This window comes from Heptranchias perlo, chromosome 23 (assembly GCF_035084215.1).
Source record: "Heptranchias perlo isolate sHepPer1 chromosome 23, sHepPer1.hap1, whole genome shotgun sequence".
Classification (NCBI taxonomy): domain Eukaryota; kingdom Metazoa; phylum Chordata; class Chondrichthyes; order Hexanchiformes; family Hexanchidae; genus Heptranchias; species Heptranchias perlo.
In genome coordinates, this window is record NC_090347.1 from 23,345,556 (window position 1) to 23,362,625 (window position 17,070).

At 36.9% G+C, this 17,070-nt stretch overlaps 1 protein-coding gene across 2 annotated transcripts in view; it reads left to right on the forward strand.

Annotated features, from left to right (window-relative positions):
- Positions 1 to 7,699, forward strand: part of mfsd11 (major facilitator superfamily domain containing 11) — a 29,511-nt gene extending 21,812 nt beyond the window's left edge. For both annotated transcript variants that reach the window (XM_068004182.1, XM_068004181.1), the window contains exons 8-13: positions 170 to 207; positions 326 to 391; positions 1,019 to 1,144; positions 1,242 to 1,428; positions 1,958 to 2,093; positions 2,299 to 7,699. In XM_068004182.1, coding sequence (XP_067860283.1) covers positions 170 to 207; positions 326 to 391; positions 1,019 to 1,144; positions 1,242 to 1,428; positions 1,958 to 2,093; positions 2,299 to 2,460 — 715 coding nt within the window. In that variant the 3' untranslated portion in view covers positions 2,461 to 7,699. The remainder of the gene's footprint in view (positions 1 to 169; positions 208 to 325; positions 392 to 1,018; positions 1,145 to 1,241; positions 1,429 to 1,957; positions 2,094 to 2,298) is intronic.
- The last annotated feature ends 9,371 nt before the right edge of the window (positions 7,700 to 17,070 follow it).

Below are 17,070 nucleotides of genomic sequence, written 5' to 3' on the forward strand. Positions count from 1 at the left end.
TAGCCTTGTGCTGTACACAGGACAAGAGCCCTGCTTCAGTTGAACGGGTCTAAATGGAAGCAGCTGTTAATCTAAATACTAAATGTTAAACATTTATCGCTAATTCTATGTGACTCAGTAGCAGTTAGATTTCCATGATCATTAACAAATTGTTTTGCATTGTTTATAGACCTCAAGGACAACGATCACAAGCAATAGATGCATTTAGTAAGTGTGCTTTTGTGTGTGTGTGTGTGTACTTAGCCAGTTTTCAGTAATTTACTGGAGGGCCTTTCTTAAAATCTTTTATTGTGTTAATTAATTAAGAATTTTCTTTCCATAACAGAAAGTGCAATCCGTATATTTTTCACGAAAGAAATGCTGCTTCTAAGTGTTTGTACTGCTTACACAGGTGAGAACCTCCTACAAGCCTTATAAATCAGATATTGAAGTTTGTATGGTTACTAGATTTCTCGTCAAAAATGGAAATATTTAACATTTTTATTCATGAATATTGCTTTAGTTCCACTTTTTTTATGTTGTATATCAAAATAATCCCTTTTTCAAAATATTCTTTCATGCAGAGTGAAAAACATTATTTTTTCGATCATTATTACTGTAAAGAAGTTATACCCCACAGAAAATGCATTTGCTAAAAATAGAAACAAATTTTGAAGGGTGATGTTTCTGTTATAGTTTTATGGATTATAAATGTTTTGTTCCTTTTTTAAAAAAACATCATCATATGCCTGGCAAGAGGGTGGCTAAAGCAAACTTATCTTGGGTCTGCTACCATGTTGCGTAACTGACCTCTGCACTTCTCCCAATTTGTAGTGCTATGATCTGAAATGACGTGGACCTAGCCTGTACTGTACAGGTGTTGTCAATTTGCTAGTTGGCTGCCTGGTGGTATAGCTAATAAACTGACAGAGGATATTGTGAGCAATTGGAGTTAATAAAATTACTCGCGCTTCTGAGTAGAGATAGGAGATCATGCAGAGAATGAATCTGTGAAAATATTGAATTGTTTCCTTTCTAGGTTTTGAGCTAACCTTTTTTAGTGGGGTCTACGGCACCTGCTTGGGAGCAACGAATCGCTTTGGGAATGAAGCTAAAAGCCTGGTTGGTTTATCTGGCATCTTCGTTGGTGTTGGAGAAATCATAGGTTTGTGATCAATTGCAGTGGCATTTATTATTAAACAATGAAATCTGCTTTCATTAAAGGAATTACATTTATTTGCTTTGTAATTTTTTATTTCTAGGTGGTTCAACTTTTGGTTTGTTGAACAAATTCCTCAGCAAATATCTTGGCATTGGCAGAAACCCTATAGTTCTTCTGGGTTTATTTTGTCATGTTATAGCCTTCTATCTGATATTCTTAAATGTGCCAGGCGATGCACCAATTGTTCCTGATGAAGGGACTGATCGAGTTGCTTATTTAATTCCAAGGTTAGTCAGATACTTTGATTTGTGCTTCTGGTTAATGTAAGTGCAGCATACGTAACCTATACTTGTGACTAGGACATTAATCCATTTAGGACACTGATTTATCTGAGAAATGTTAGTAAACCTACAATTCAGTGAACATGGAGATAAACATTTAACTGAACCTGTACAGAGTGTAATCAGTTGGTTTGTCATTCAATTTGGTTTTTGGTGACTACTCATTGGGACAGGCCTCCTGTTCTAATATAAAGGATATGGTGAGAACCTTCATTGTGGGGAAGCACCTTTTTGGATACCTTTTCCTGACTGTTTGCCAAGGTCAGAAATGGGTTGGCTTTTAATTATTTTTAAACTTGTTTGTATGCATGAGACTAAACTAGTTTAAAAACATTTAGGTACTTTTGTCTTATCTTTTCCCACCTACTGAACAGCAGTTAAAATTTATGCAGAATTGAAGTGATAGATATGTACTAGAGCTTTTATGTTTGCATCCATGAATTCTCTAGCTCATTATTCGCCTTTTGCTCCCCAGCAAAACTATCGCTATGGCTTGCAGTTTCCTTCTGGGACTAGGTGACAGCTGTTTCAACACACAGCTCCTCAGTATTGTGGGATTTATGTATTCCCAAGAAAGTGCTCCTGCATTTGCTGTCGTCAAGTTTGTGCAAGTAAGAATGGAAAGCTTTCTAGTGCATGCACATGACCCAAAGGCGACTCGTAACTAGTTGTATAAAATGGATTTTAAATTACAATATTTTAACAGAGAAAAGGTTTAAAATACAATGTGATTGCGAAAGAACTTGTTTATCCTATACATTGACGTTTCTACTTAGCATTGCACTGAGTGTTCATTTTTTGCTTTTATTTTTCCAGTCTATCAGTGCAGCAATTGCATTTGGCTACAGCAATTATCTACTGCTCCAGTGGCAGCTGCTTATCCTTGGTGTCGCTGGATTCTTTGGCACAATCTCTTTCATCCTAGTGGAGCGGAAGGCAGAAACTATTTCCCATGGTTCCAATTATGATCGCATTTAATCAGGAAACCAGTTTTTAAAAGACACAATGGATTGTAAATTTTTAAATCTTAGTTTTATTCTTAAATAACAATTTTACTGTAACTTGTGAGAATTTTGCTGTGTGAAAAGTTTTCCTAAAATAACATTTTTCAAACAAATTAGTGCGACACAAAGTTATAACTGGAGGATATGTAATAAAGCCAATAAAAGTGTTTGGTCACCCTGAAGCTGGCCACTGAGGGGCTAGTCGGATATATTTGCTGAATATTTCTGCTGATTAGAATTAATTTTCTGCACTTCTAGAAATGTTCTAAACCAACTAAATCTGAATATTCTACAATATTGAACTACTCTGAATTGAAAAGCTGTTTTAAGCATTTTCCTGCTAGTATCCTAGAGCATTATTTCAGAGCCAAGGTTTTGTTATTTGCCAAATAGATATCTTATTTGATGTTCCATTACAATTTGATTTCATTAAAGTAGAATGTGCTTTTATTTGTGACTCACACAGACATTTAAGGAATTTCCAGTATTTTGGATGAGAAAATTGACACTTGTTTTTGGAATGAAGGAGAATCATTATTAGAAAGTTTCCATTTCACCAAATGGTACTTCACATAATCAGTCTTATTGTTTCTTTTAAATATACATTGTGATGATAGGTACTATATCAGGAGTACCAACTAGCTAAAGCTAGTTCAAATCATTTCAATACTATTGACAATTATTTCAATACTATTGACAAATTGACATTTGTTGACTGTAGGCATTTTTATTTGTGCTGTTGACATTTTATGTACTGTGGCAAATATTTCCAATTGTGATGAGTTTATTCTCTTTCTCGCCTAAATGCATGTTTTGCACAAGTAATTCCAGTTGTGATCCTTTAAATGGTAATATAACCTTTTCATGATCACTAATGATCATGACTAGAACTGAAATGATTTAGCCACAGAAATGACCAGTTTTGCAGTATGTTTGTGATGTACCTTCAAAAGTTCAGTATTTGAAGTAGCTACGAGTAAGTTTGTCAACAGCCTAATTATTATATCCATCTAGTGTGGAATGTTCCTTTCCCCAACTACTTGCTGAATAGTTATGTAGAGATCAAAAAGGAAGCTTTGTTTTTAATTAAAATCGAATAAGGAGATGAGGGAGAATTTAAATGCCAAGTTCTTTCCTACCGTTTGCTTTTTTAAGTTCATTTTTGACCCCATTTTTAATAATCAGTTTCTACAACTGCAGTGTTTGCAGATACCAAAGTAAGTCTGTGGAAGGATTTTTATTCTTTTTAAAGGGAAAGAATTCTGCCTATATTGAGTGCAATCTTATTTTGTTTTGGCATTAACAGGTGACCAATGAATACTTTCCAGAATGAGCTGCTGATTGTAATTAAAACTAAATCCCTATATCAGTTTGTCTGCAGCTACTGTGTACAAGGTACCAACTGCCCTGACTTTAATGTTTGAACTTTAAGCTGTACAATTGGGTTTTGCAAAATCCTCTTAGTTTGGAGGTAACAATCAACTTTCTCACTCCCACACTTGAAAAGGTCAGACCAATGTGAAGTGTCATTTTCCCTCTGGTAACAATTATCCAGATTGTAGACTCCATGAAATTAGTAGAGCTGAGATTATTTCTTCCTGTTGAGATGCACAAGAACAGGGCACTTTTTTTTCAAATTGGGGGAAGAAAATGGGAAACATTACTGAAATGTAATTGGGACTGAAAAGATCTGTATTCCTTTTAAGAACACACCAGATTCCATTCTCTTAACATCTGCAAATATATAGTTGTTAATGTTTTATTCACTTTCTACTTACTCAGCAGTCAATAACTGCTCTAATGAGATTCTTAGCAGGCTTTTATGACAAGATTATGATGCTCCACTGTTGGAACATGTAGCACCTATCCAAACTAAACTGTATAACTGTGGCATTTAAAGCTCTTTTTAACTTAATTCTTTTCAGGATGATTATCAATACATGAACATTTCCGTTTTAATCACTGGCAAGAACTTGCTAAAATGTATATATTTCGATTTTCTTCTGTATTTTAACCAATAGTAATTTGCTTTATGACACTAAATGGTGCTAATGATTAATTATGATGTCTGTTAGCAGTGGAAAGCGTTCAAATGAAAATAGGTTTTTAGAGGGATGGCTTTTTCTCACCTTGTACACTGGATGGAATAATAAAAACATTAGTCATGAGCATTCAGTATAAGTTAAAGCTGGTGTAGTGTTTCTGTTGGTGGTATTAATGCAAAGCTTGTACATTATTGTCAAGAGCACTGATTATGTGTCATGACTAAAGATGGGCTCTCGATTGACTGGAGCCTGGAATCTTTAATTCAACCTGCATGGTTGGTTGACTCCACTGTAACTAGAGACAGCTCATTTGTGCCATTGCCTCCATAACTGCTGAATTGAAGGCTGAGTAAACTATTTTGTCCCCTCTGGGAAGTGCTTGAGGTAAGAGCAATATGGGGATAATAACTACTTTTTCAAGCTGTAGGGATTGAAACTGGTTATGTCAGTGGTTCACCCAGGTGTTTGATAGCCAGCCCTTTTAATTCTCGTTAGAATTTTAATTTGGGTTGTATATTGTGCAATTATTTACAGTGTGCTTAGGCTTTCATAATAGATGACTACTGGATTAATAAAAATGGACAAGGCAGCTGGTTTAGTTTATCAACTCCTTGCTCAGTGTAGTGCCTAACCAAAATGTGTCATTTTGAGTCAGTGCTAATTTTTAAAATTTTCAATCTTATCAATTTTACACTAGAGATGGAACAATGTCTCCTAAATTCAAAACTACTATCTGTTTTATCGCTTTGTACTCTTGTTAGCTTTCTTTCTCTAGAGTTTGCAAAAAATAATTCTCATTCAAAAATGTAAATTTTGAGATCTTTTCTTTGTTAGTCTTGAAGATTCTTTCATATTGCACATAAAAGTAATGCAGTGATCAGTATTATTTTGTCTGTTTTGTCCCAGTTCCAAATATTTTAAGACAAAAACCCCAAGAACATACACATTGATAGTTCTTTTGATGCTTGTCACTCTTGTTGGCCAATGCTGTCTACATGGCAACTTTGGTAATGGTAGACTCCCAAAGTAATTGACATGGCCACTGATTTTCAGTGGCTGACTTAAGTTTGATTCTGGGATTTTTTTTTTAAACTCTCGTTTCTGTTATTCCATCCATTTTAAAGCTGAAAATCAGGGCCAGTGGTAGTTGAATATAGGCACTTGGCAACTTTTGGAAGAAAGAAATTGAAGTTATAGAGCACAATTCTCTCAAACGACCCAAAGCAATCCACTATATAGGTAAATGTACAGAGAGGTTCCACCAACTGCAGTGACTTAAATGAATGGTTCCTCAATTTTTTTGCAATGGTTGAAGGAGGACACTGGGAAAATTCCCTGCTCTTTTTTTAAATAGTGCCATGGGATCTTAATATCCTGAACCACTGAAACAGACAGATGAGGAGGCCCTGATTTAATGTCTCATCCGGCATCTCCTCAATACAGCACTGTAGTGTCAGCCCAGATTATGGCCTTGAATTTCCTCAGTATTTGCATCCAGAGACCCACGTAACCTTGGATGCAAATCAATCATGGCTTAAAAGATCACGGAATTTTGGGTGTAGGGGAGTTACATGCGTAACTACAATATGCCCAAATCTCTTCGATGTCGTGTGGCCGTTTATCGATCCCTCTGCCCAAACGCTTCGCCACACCCCCCCAAGTTACAGAGCCTCATGTATGAGTTTCCTGCAATTACGCTTTCTATGAGGCTCTTAAAATTATGACCAGATTTTTAGGCACAGCAAGAAACACTCATTTTTCTGGTGTATTACTGAAAAGTTTTGAGTTTTTTTAATCATCCTCTTTCTTTTAATAATTTTTTATGGCATAAGATTAAGTCACATTTAAAATTGAACAGCTTTCCCAATTGTAGGTTTTCAAACGTGTGCCTAATGTGCATGAGTGATGGTTGAATGAGTTGAAACTTGAATTTTCATACTTAAAGAAGGAATATATGATGTGAAGTCGGCGCTTTCCATGGGCCCTGATTGTTTATGTTGATTTACACCCACTTGTACGTTTGGGTGTATTCTAATGAGATTGGCAGGAAATTTGTGCGTAACTTGACATTGGCAGAATTTGCAGGGATCGAACCATGGAGGAAATTCCAAGCCTATGTGTTGAAGTCCTGAAGTGGAGCTTAAACCTATGACTGAACAAGTGTGTTACCAACTGAGCTTAAACTGACATGTTTGTTGTAGAAGTGCCATTTTAGTTACTACATAGAAAATGGAACAATTCAGAGTATCTGTATTTAAAAGTCCTTAAATTCCAACATCCTACCCAATATAGGTAGTTGTATACTTAATAGCTTTACCTATCCAAATTGGATTGTTGACAGTAGCAAGATTGATGAAGCTCAGGAACCTCTCTTTTACTTGTGTCCTGTTTGTTTGTTTATCCTGCTTATTTAGTTTATCTTGTTTATTTACATTTCTAAATTAGTATACCAGACTTTAGTTTGCTTTGATGTTGGTCAAGAACTGTATTTACTCTGCACACCTAGTCAGATGAGTTTATGTTTGGGTAAGAGACCAGGAATGCTTGTGGGGGGAAAATGCATTGCCTAGTTCCCTTCAAAAGTGGCACTCACACCGGGTTCAGTCCAGTGGGAAAGTGGCTATGTACTGTGCTTCATATCGAAGAACTTGAAAATGGGGATAATTTGCCCCTGTTGGACCAAGGACATTTACAGTACAAACGTTCCTGACTAATCTTCAACACACATTAAATTTAGGAAAGTTGCTTAGAATTTAAAATCACGCTGCTCATCTAAGACCAATATCTTTAGACTATAAGACTCTGATTTGTCACATTTTTCTTTCTATGGTATCTGGAGAATGTTAGAAGATACTGTATATTTTGATCTTTTACAGCAACTTAAAATTTGTACCACATTGCACATTATGTTGTAATTTATTTCTTGTGACTCCAAAGTCTTTGTACTGGTCTATTGCCAAATCTTTGTCAGAAGTTAACTGAACATATCAGACAGATCAGGTATCAAAGACTTAAAAGTTTGTTTTGAAAATTGTTTCTTGGTGTGTGGGCTGTATACACGACCATTCAACAGCAAAGCCCCCCTATAACAGTCCATGGGTAACATTGTAGCATTTTGTATCAAGGTGTGTGATATTTATTTTATGTAATAAAGTCATTTGAACTTTACCAGTTGCTGTGTCTCTTTTTTTCTGAAAGCTTAAAATAAAAGTGTAATTTTTAATTGTAATAAGGTTGTTAATAAGTTTTGTCTGTAAGCCAGGAAACTTTTAATCCACGAAAATATAAATCATTCAATTTTTGTCAACGGATCAAAATCTTGTTAGCAAAATACTCCAGTTTATGTTCGTGCATTATTGGCTGTTGCATTCATTACAGTGAGGCAAGAAATTGACTGAGAATAAAGCTCTATAATACAAATCTGCTTTGATGTATACCAACTTCATTGGAACAAGACCAAAGTCAGAATGTGGAGAAATCAGAATATTTAGCAGACACAAATAGCACTTTCAGAGCAACTGACAATAGCTTTTCAAGCTATAGTGAAGATTGTTTTGTTCCATAACATTGTATTATTGACAGCAAAAAGGAACACTTAGTTTCTTAAAGAACTTGTAATGAGTATTGAGAGTATGCTGTGCAAATTATTCAAAGAAAGATTACATTTAGAATGAGCTGAAATGGATATCATTTAAATATTTTAATTAAAACAATTTCTTTTATTTAGCCCCCCACTCCAAAGAAATGCCATGAGGCAGGGTTAATGGTCTGTGTCACTGAATTAAATTGATTCTGAATTCTACTTCCTTCACTTTCTTCTCCCACACCACTTTCTCTTCACCTGTCTGGACACTGTTAATTCTCTAGACGTGAGAGTTAAGTCAGTTAGTTCATATACCGTCAATCGTGTAAGGTGGAATCAAGCCGGAACAGAGGATCTGCATGAATCGAATGAGCCACCGAAGGGGTTCATCGACCCGATGTGCCAGGGAGGAGGTAAATCAACTCAAACACACTGCTCATAAGGACAAGGTCATATAGGCTCTGGAAACATTGCTAACCACTAGCGCATAGACGCTAATCTATTCAAATGATGTTAACTTGTCAGATATCTAAGGAGTTTAATCCTAGATGAATCTCACCAATTTGTATCAGTCTCACACATTGATCTCAACTATAATTTGATAATCAGTGATCAAATTAACCTGAAATGCAGTGATGCACTGAATTGCCTTTACAACCTCTTATGAATTTCATTGAGTAACTCTGTCTATTCATTATTTGTTATTGAAATTGCTAGGTAACTCTGTCAATAGCTATTTATAGCTACTAATTGTAGTCAATATTTAATGTTAAGTTGTGATAGTTATAGTTTAGAAATAATTGTTAATGCATTACTTGTCTGACTTCTTTGATTTGGCAAGAACAGGTTAATTCATTTAGTATCCCAATTGAGGGTTTGTAAGGTGAACTCCTATTCAATCTGAACTTGGTGATGTAAGACAGTTTGACGAGCCAAACTTGGGCACCATCAACGCCTAGACCTAAGCTTGGAGGCAAACCCGAGACTTAGTGAGGAGTTAAAGTTGGGGGTGGGGGGAGGGTTAAGGATTCATCTGGTGTGTATTTGTCGGGATACAAAACCCAGTGTTCTTACAATATTATACATGTTAGTTGGATTAATATGTTGATGGCATTTCATCTGACTAAATAACTATTGTTGCAGAAAATCAGCTGACAGATTACATTTATGTATCAATATTCTATGGATCCTAATATTCACAACTATAACCTTAGAATAATTGATATGGTGCTACAAAATGGACAATTCTGACCATACTCTTCAACAGCAATATTTGATCGTGGTACTTTTTTTAAAGGTTAATCAGATTTGGTACCCTGTCTTGGAAGACACGTGACCAAGTTTATCAAATGATGATGTGATGCAGTAATATTATGTTATTGTTTATAACCATTTCTACAGTTTTTGTAATTTTATTATAAAACTAAGGAACAAAAAGAAATGCACCATGAATTTAAAATATTCTAGCTGCAGCATATGGCAGTTCCAGAAACTTGAGGTCTGCCCCAAAAAATACTCCACTGTGGTGATAATGCCTCTTTAAAGAATAGAAAACAACAGCTGATCAAATTTGGACCAAATTACAATATTTTTGTCTGCATCTCTTCATTCCCCATTGATTTCTAGCATGTGCCCTGTTCCATGCTATGTCTCCCTGACCGCCTATGTCCCATCTGGTGCTGTATGCCCTAGCTTGACTGGCTTCTCTTTTTCCACTGCGCACCCCCCACCAGTTGCCTGGTGAATTTTCTAATAAAAAATTTACTACACAATTGAACATTTAGAAAACCAATCATGAACAATATTGCATTGTTTCAGTTCTTTTGTCAGGAAGCTTACACTGAATACAAAGCAGTCTTTTGTCCTCAAAAAATGAGTGTGTTGAATGTTGGCTTTCCTTTTTTAATTCCAGTCATGATAGAAATGGTATTGGCCAGTAATTATCGTTCCCCACTGTTCCCGATAGCTGTACATTGGGATTATTGAAAGGATGCTAAGAAACCATTTTAACACAATATTAGGACAATGGAACCATGTTAGTTACATGATCACATGATGTTAATCTATTGTATTCTTCCATGTCAAATTAACATCAATATCAGGGTTTCAGAACAAAGTTCTGGCATTTGATCTTGTACTTAGAATTTTAAAATTTAGAATAACTTCTCATGGATGCTTTTTATGCATGTCTCTGATTAGGCTTATTCCAATTTTTTCATATGTTTCATCAATTGCTATTTTGTTTTTGTCATTATTTTCTCTTCTGTAGTTTATTCATTTTAAGCCTTGTGCTATCCTCATCAACATTAACATTTTGATTAAGGTGCTGATATTAGCCTTTTCTGGGGATATAGGGATTCATTTTGCCTTATTTGTACCTTTTTTCCACAACTTTTAGACTAGTTGCAATCAATACAATACATAGATTGTATCACTGAGATCAGAAAGATAATTGATTTCCATTTAGCCTTGAAGCTATAATTTTGTAGGCAAGCACTGAACGTGTGATATACAGAAGGAAGCATTTGGTACAAGATAAAACCTCCAACTGTGTATGACTTGTATTATTAGAATTTTCTTCATAGTTTGTTATTGGAGTGCTCATGGTTACAGAAATGGTGTTCTCTTTTAGGGGAGAACACACACCTGAAATGTTTTAATGCACCATTTTACTGCACTGATTTTTTTATGGCAATAAACCAACAATAAGATTGCACCCTGCTGCAGGTTTCACACACTGCAAAATGCTAACTTCTACTTTAATGTGTGATGTCCTCAAGCTTTTTGTTTCTGGATCACATTCTGTTTGCTTTCCCAAGCCCCAATCGGTACTGCAGTCCGGTGTTTCATCTCCATGAGAATTTAAATTGCTAATCTTTGTAGCATCAGAGCTGGTGAACACTTACAGGGCAAATTCTTCCTTTCTCTTTTAATTTTTTCTCTAACCCTTTTCTAATTATATTAATATTGTTTTTTCTCCCTTCCCTTTGTCTGATTCTATTAATATGCTTGTCTGTCTCTTATTTTTCAGTTTTGAAGCAGGTACGAGCCCAAAGCATTGACTGTCTGTTCTCTCCACGGATGCTGATTGATCTATTGTACAATCTCAGTGTTTTTTTCTGGTTTTGGCTCACATTTCCAGCATTTTACTTTTATTTGGACTGAAAAATACCAAATTAGAGTACCAATTAGAATACTGTGCATAGTTCTAGGCTCTATATTATAAAAAGGATACAGAGGCAATGGTTAAGGTGCAAAAAAGATTCACAAGGATAATGCCAGAACTGAGAGCATATCCTTATGAGGAAAGACTGAACAGGCTGGGGCTCTTTTCTCTCGAAAAGAGAAGGCTGAAGAGTGACCTAATAGAGGTCTTTAAGATAATGAAAGGGTTTGATAGGGTAGACGGAGAGAAAATCTTTCTGCTTGTGGGGGTGTCCAAAACTAGAGGTCATAAATATAAGATAATCACTGATAAATCCAATGGGGAATTCAGGAGAAATTTCTTTACCCAAAGAGTGGTAAGAATGTTGAATGCCTGACTGCAAGGAATAGTTGAGGCAAATAGCATAGATGCATTTAAGGGGAAGCCAGATAAGCACATGAGGGAGAAAGGAATAGAAGGGTATCCTGATGGGGTTAGATGAATAGGGGTGGGAGGAGGCTCGTGTGGAACATAAAAGACCAGTTGGAACAAATGGCCTGTTCCTGTGCCATAGGCTCTATGTAAATTGAACATTGATCATTCAGAATTTTGAAAAGTTTTCTTTGTGCTGAAATAGAAACAGAAAATAGGAGCAGGAGTAGGCCGTTCGGCCCTTCCAGCCTGCTCCACCATTCAATATGATCATGGCTGATCCTCTTTCTCAATACCATATTCCCACTCTCTTCCCCATACCCCTTGATGCCTTTTGTGTCTAGAAATCTATCTATCTCCTTAAATATATTCAGTGACTTGGCCTCCACAGCATTCTGTGGTAGAGAATTCCACAGGTTCACCACCCTCTGAGTGAAGAAATTTCTCCTCATCTCAGTCCTAAATGTCCTACTATGTATCCTGAGACTGTGACCCCTCATTCTGGAAACATCCTCCCTATCTAGCCCTGTCAGAATTTTATACATTTCAATGAGATCCCTTCTCATTCTTTTAAACTCGAGTGAATACAAGCCAAGTTGACCCAATCTCTCCTCATACAACAGTCCTGCCATTCCCAGGAATCAGTCTGGTGACTCTTCGCTGCACTCCCTCTGTGGCAAGTATATCCTTTCTTAGGTAAGGAGACCAAAACTGCACACAATACTCCAGTTGTGGTCTCACCAAGGCCCTGTATAACTGCACTAAGACATCCTTGTTCCTGTACTCAAATCCTCTTGCAATGAAGGCCAACATACCATTTGCCTTCCTAACTGCTTGCTGCACCTGCATGTTTGCTTTCAGTGACTGGTGTACAAGGACACCCAGGTCCCTTTGTACATGAACATTTCCCAATCTATCACCATTTAAATAATACTCTGCCTTTCTGTTTTTCCTTCTGAAGTGGATAACTTCACATTTATCCACATTATACTGCCTAAATCACCTTGAAGCCTCTTTGCATCTTCCTCTCAACTCTCAATCCCACCTCGTTTTGTGTCGTCAGCAAACTTGGAAATATAACATTTGGTTCCCTCATCCAAATCATTGATATATATTGTAAACAGCTGGGGCCCAAGCACTGATCCCTGTGGTACCCCACTAGTCACTGCCTGCCACCCTGACAAAGACCCATTTATTCCCACTCTCTGTTTCCTGTCTATTAACCAATTTTCAATCCATGCCAGTATATTACCCCCAATCCCATGTGCTTTAATTTTGCACACTAACCTCTTATGTGGGACTTTATCAAAGGCCTTCTGAAACATAAAGTTTTAAAAATTACATCTTTTGTTCTATATACTGTGTCACCAGGGAACTGCATTCTGTTATTACCTTGGAATCCCTAGATTGATCCATTGAATTACTAATGTCAAAGTCCTTCAAATCCTGCTGCTATTTGTTTCATCTGAATGGCAGTTGTGGATATTGCTGGAAGGTCTATACAAAGCTACTGTCTTGCTTAAATTTAAAAAACTAACAGTAATCACATTGCTCTATTCTTAAACTTGAAGTAACTGTTAATATGCAAAGGACAGTTAATGTTCAACTGCTCGCCTGTGTATTTCTACCCCGTGCACTGTGCACCACCTAGTGGCAGAGTTTGGTAACTGTGATTCTACCAGAGAACAGGGATGAAATCAAGGAAATATTGGCCTGAAAATTGCTTATGAAATAATGGAGAGGCTAACAGGACTCATCATTATTTCAGGACAAATGGAAGAGTAAGCTCCGGCGACTGCACGTGTGCAATCAAATGCGGAAGTCTGGAAATTGCTCTACCATTTGCCCTGTTCGTTTGAAAGCTTTGCGTTAAAGAGATCTCGCTGGCTGAATGGACCAGTGCGAACTTCCTGCACTACCCAGCTGGAAACTAACAAATCTCTCCAGAAAAAAGGTGCGCTAAGTTATATCAGATCTGAACTAACTTTTAACAGTGTGGTAAGTATTAATAACTGCCATACAACCTCTCTGGCACTGAAAATTAACTTTTAAAAATATGGAGTTTTATGCCTCTTGATATTAATTGTTGTTGGATATGAAAAAAAAATTAACTTTTTATTTTTTACATATTGTGTCTTTCTGTGTCTTTTATCTCTGTCTTTTACTCTTGCCCTGTCTTTATCTCGCTTTCTCTATCTGATTTTATAGTGAATTTACTAATCTAGCTGACACTTCCTGGTTCTTAGTCTGCGTGGCTTAACAAGGATGCTTCAAGCTGATTGGTTATGGGGAGAGAGCGATCCTTTCATAAAAACATAAGAAATAGGAACAGGAATAGGCTATACGGCCCCTCGAGCCTGCTCCGCCATTCAATAAGATCGTGGCTGACCTTCACTTTCCTGCCCGATCCTCAATCCCTCGATTCCTTTAGATTTCCCGCTCTCACAGCTCACAGAACCCTGGGAAAGACTTTTTTCAGCTCGCCATTGAAGCAAGTTGGTACCCAGAGGGATACAAATAGGAAATAGGAAATATTTCCTAGGGTGAGTTTATAACTAACGAGGGGTGGGTGAGGTTAGTTTGCCACTCAGTGTAATTTCAGGGCCAATATTATGACCTATTGGTATTAATTTTATTTTGAATTATTTTTTATTAATATAAATATATGTATAATTTTAGGACCTTATTTTTAATTTTCAATAGTGGAGAATAGGAGTGATGGGGACTGTAGATACATTGAAAACATTTGATGATAAATACTGTGGTATGAAATGCACAACAGGAGTAATAAGTAAACTGGACTCCCAATGTGAAATTTGAACTAGTTTATCTAAGGGGAAAGGCATTCTCAACCGCTAGAGGAAATAATGGTCTCAAAGCTTTGGCTTCCTGATTTATTTGTTTATCTGGACAACACAACATATTGCTGCATGCAAACCATCGTACTCAGATGAGGTATGGGAACTGGAAATGTTACTTCAGCTCACAAGTACTGCACTGCAAAGTTGCCACCCTTCGGATGAGATGTGAAACTGAGGTCCTGCCTGCCCTCTCAGGGGGTCCTTAAAGATCCCATAGCACTATTCAAAGAAGCGCAGGGAATTCTTGTGGTATCCTGGCCAATATTTATCCCTTATCTGGTTATGTGTCTCACTGCTGTTTGTGTAAAAATCCCTTGTGACTACACTTCAAAAGTGCTTCTTTGGCTGTAAAGCTCTTTTGGACATCCTGAGGTTGTGAAAGGAACTATATAAATGCAAGTCCTTTCCTTCGCAACCTTAAAGTGGGAAGACATTGAGAACACAGAAAGCAGAATCAAATGGAAGATCTTCAAAAACCCATTTACTCCAGTTGCCTTAGATCTGAAAGATGTTCTGAGATTGTGTGGTAATTAGCTTGTGCAATCCATGTTTGCCAGATCCCCAAATGTCATGCAGAATAACTCACGAGTGAGGGAAGTTTGATCAATGAATGGATTTTTGGGATTATTACAAGCTAGAAGCCTGAAGACATTTTCAAAGCATTCTGCATCATCTTCACTGCAGTGCAGTAAAAAGGTAACAAAGGCAGGAAGGACTGGGCAATATGTGATGTCAGAAAACTGATCACCAAACAGATGAGAATTTTTCTGACTGCAATCATTCTTTCTGTGTTAAGATAGTAACTAGGCATTTTGCAACTCTCCAAAAAATCAAGCAAAGGCTGTGAACTAATATTTGTTGGTCCAAATATTCTGCCTAGTATATTTATATAGACGTCTGCATCTGGTGTAAAAGTTTGGCAGTGGATATTTTTAATGGGCCAAAATTTACTGTAACAATAACAGTGAGGCAAACGATTATTTATGTGCAAATCGCACTACAACTTCAAGCAAGGGGCAGATGCTTGGTTAAACTCGAAAGTCCAGAAGTTGCTGTCCGAGATGCGCCGGTTAGCCATTGGCTTCCTGAAAACAGCATCTCGCTCTCTGACTCACCATTCAAATGCATTGTAGATATGTTCTAAATTGGCCTCAGAAAACTAGGGCTTGTCCATTTCAGTCCAAGTACCCTTTTATCCCTCAAACAACATCTCAAAAAACAGATTAACTGGCCATTTATCTCATTGCTGTTTGTGGACCTTGCTGTGCACAAATTGTGTCTACAAAACAACTGTGACTGCAGTTAAAAAGCAAGTCATTGGCTATAAAGTGCTTTGGGACATCTTCAGGACTTGAAAGGTCCTGCAAGTTGCAGACATCTTTCTCACTCCTGCTAAAGATTATACTAAAGTTTTGTTTATTTTTAGAAAGGTAGATAATCTTAATCTTGGATAGCATAACTGCAACTCATGCTAAGAACAAAAGGAAGGTAGATACCTAGAGATAGAGTGGAGCAAGGCAGGAACTGGAAGAGAACAGAATGATTGACGTTCTGAAAAATAGAGGAGCGAGAAAGAGGGCTGGAAGTGATGTAAGCCAGTGACGTGGAAAGGGAAATGGGTAAGGGAGAGGCCAGAATGAGGTTGATGCAATAAAGGGATTCAGTGTCACAAGTGTATGATAAACACTGTGGGTGTGCAACTTATTTTGGCATTCTTGGGTTTGTCCTGAACAATTGTAAATGATGAATATATTGTTTCAATTAAGATAAAAAGAGTTCCTACAGTTCAAGTGACAGTATTTGAGATGAGTTGGTTATGAGTAGTCAAAATAAACATTAGGAAGTAGATGAGACATTTAACAGAATATAAATTTGCCTTTCTGGATGTATTTTCAGTTTTGTGTATTTATAAGAAAAGAAAGGAGATACAGAAAAATCAGTTAGAAATATATATTACACAGAACCCGGGATCACTGCCTTTGAAACAACCATTTTTGCACTGAGGGAGAAATGTCCCATTTCAGACTATAACAACACTATCTATGGTTGCAGTTATACTTACATTTTCATATTCATGTAAAATGGTTTTAGGTGTACATCGACATAAAAATGGCTGTATAATTCAGGAGACTACGGAGTGTAGTAACGCCATGAGGCATGAAAACAACTCAGGAGGTTGTCTCACTGTTGTAATTCCTGCCTAAGTTCATGGGACCTTGCGTTCTGCATCAGTGTACTCAAACACATAATTGTATTTAAATTTACACACATGTTGTCAATATCATGACAGCGCTTGAGGTGAATTGAAAAGAAAAAGAAAGACTTGCATTTACATAGCTCCTTTCACTTCCTCAGGATGTCCCAAAGCGCTTCACACCCAATGAAATACTTTTGAAGTGTAGTCACTGTTGTAATGTAGGAAATGCGGCTGCCACTTTGCACACAGCAAGGTCCCACAAACAGCAATGTGATGATGACTAGATAATCTCTTTCAGTGATTGATGTTGGTTGAAGGATA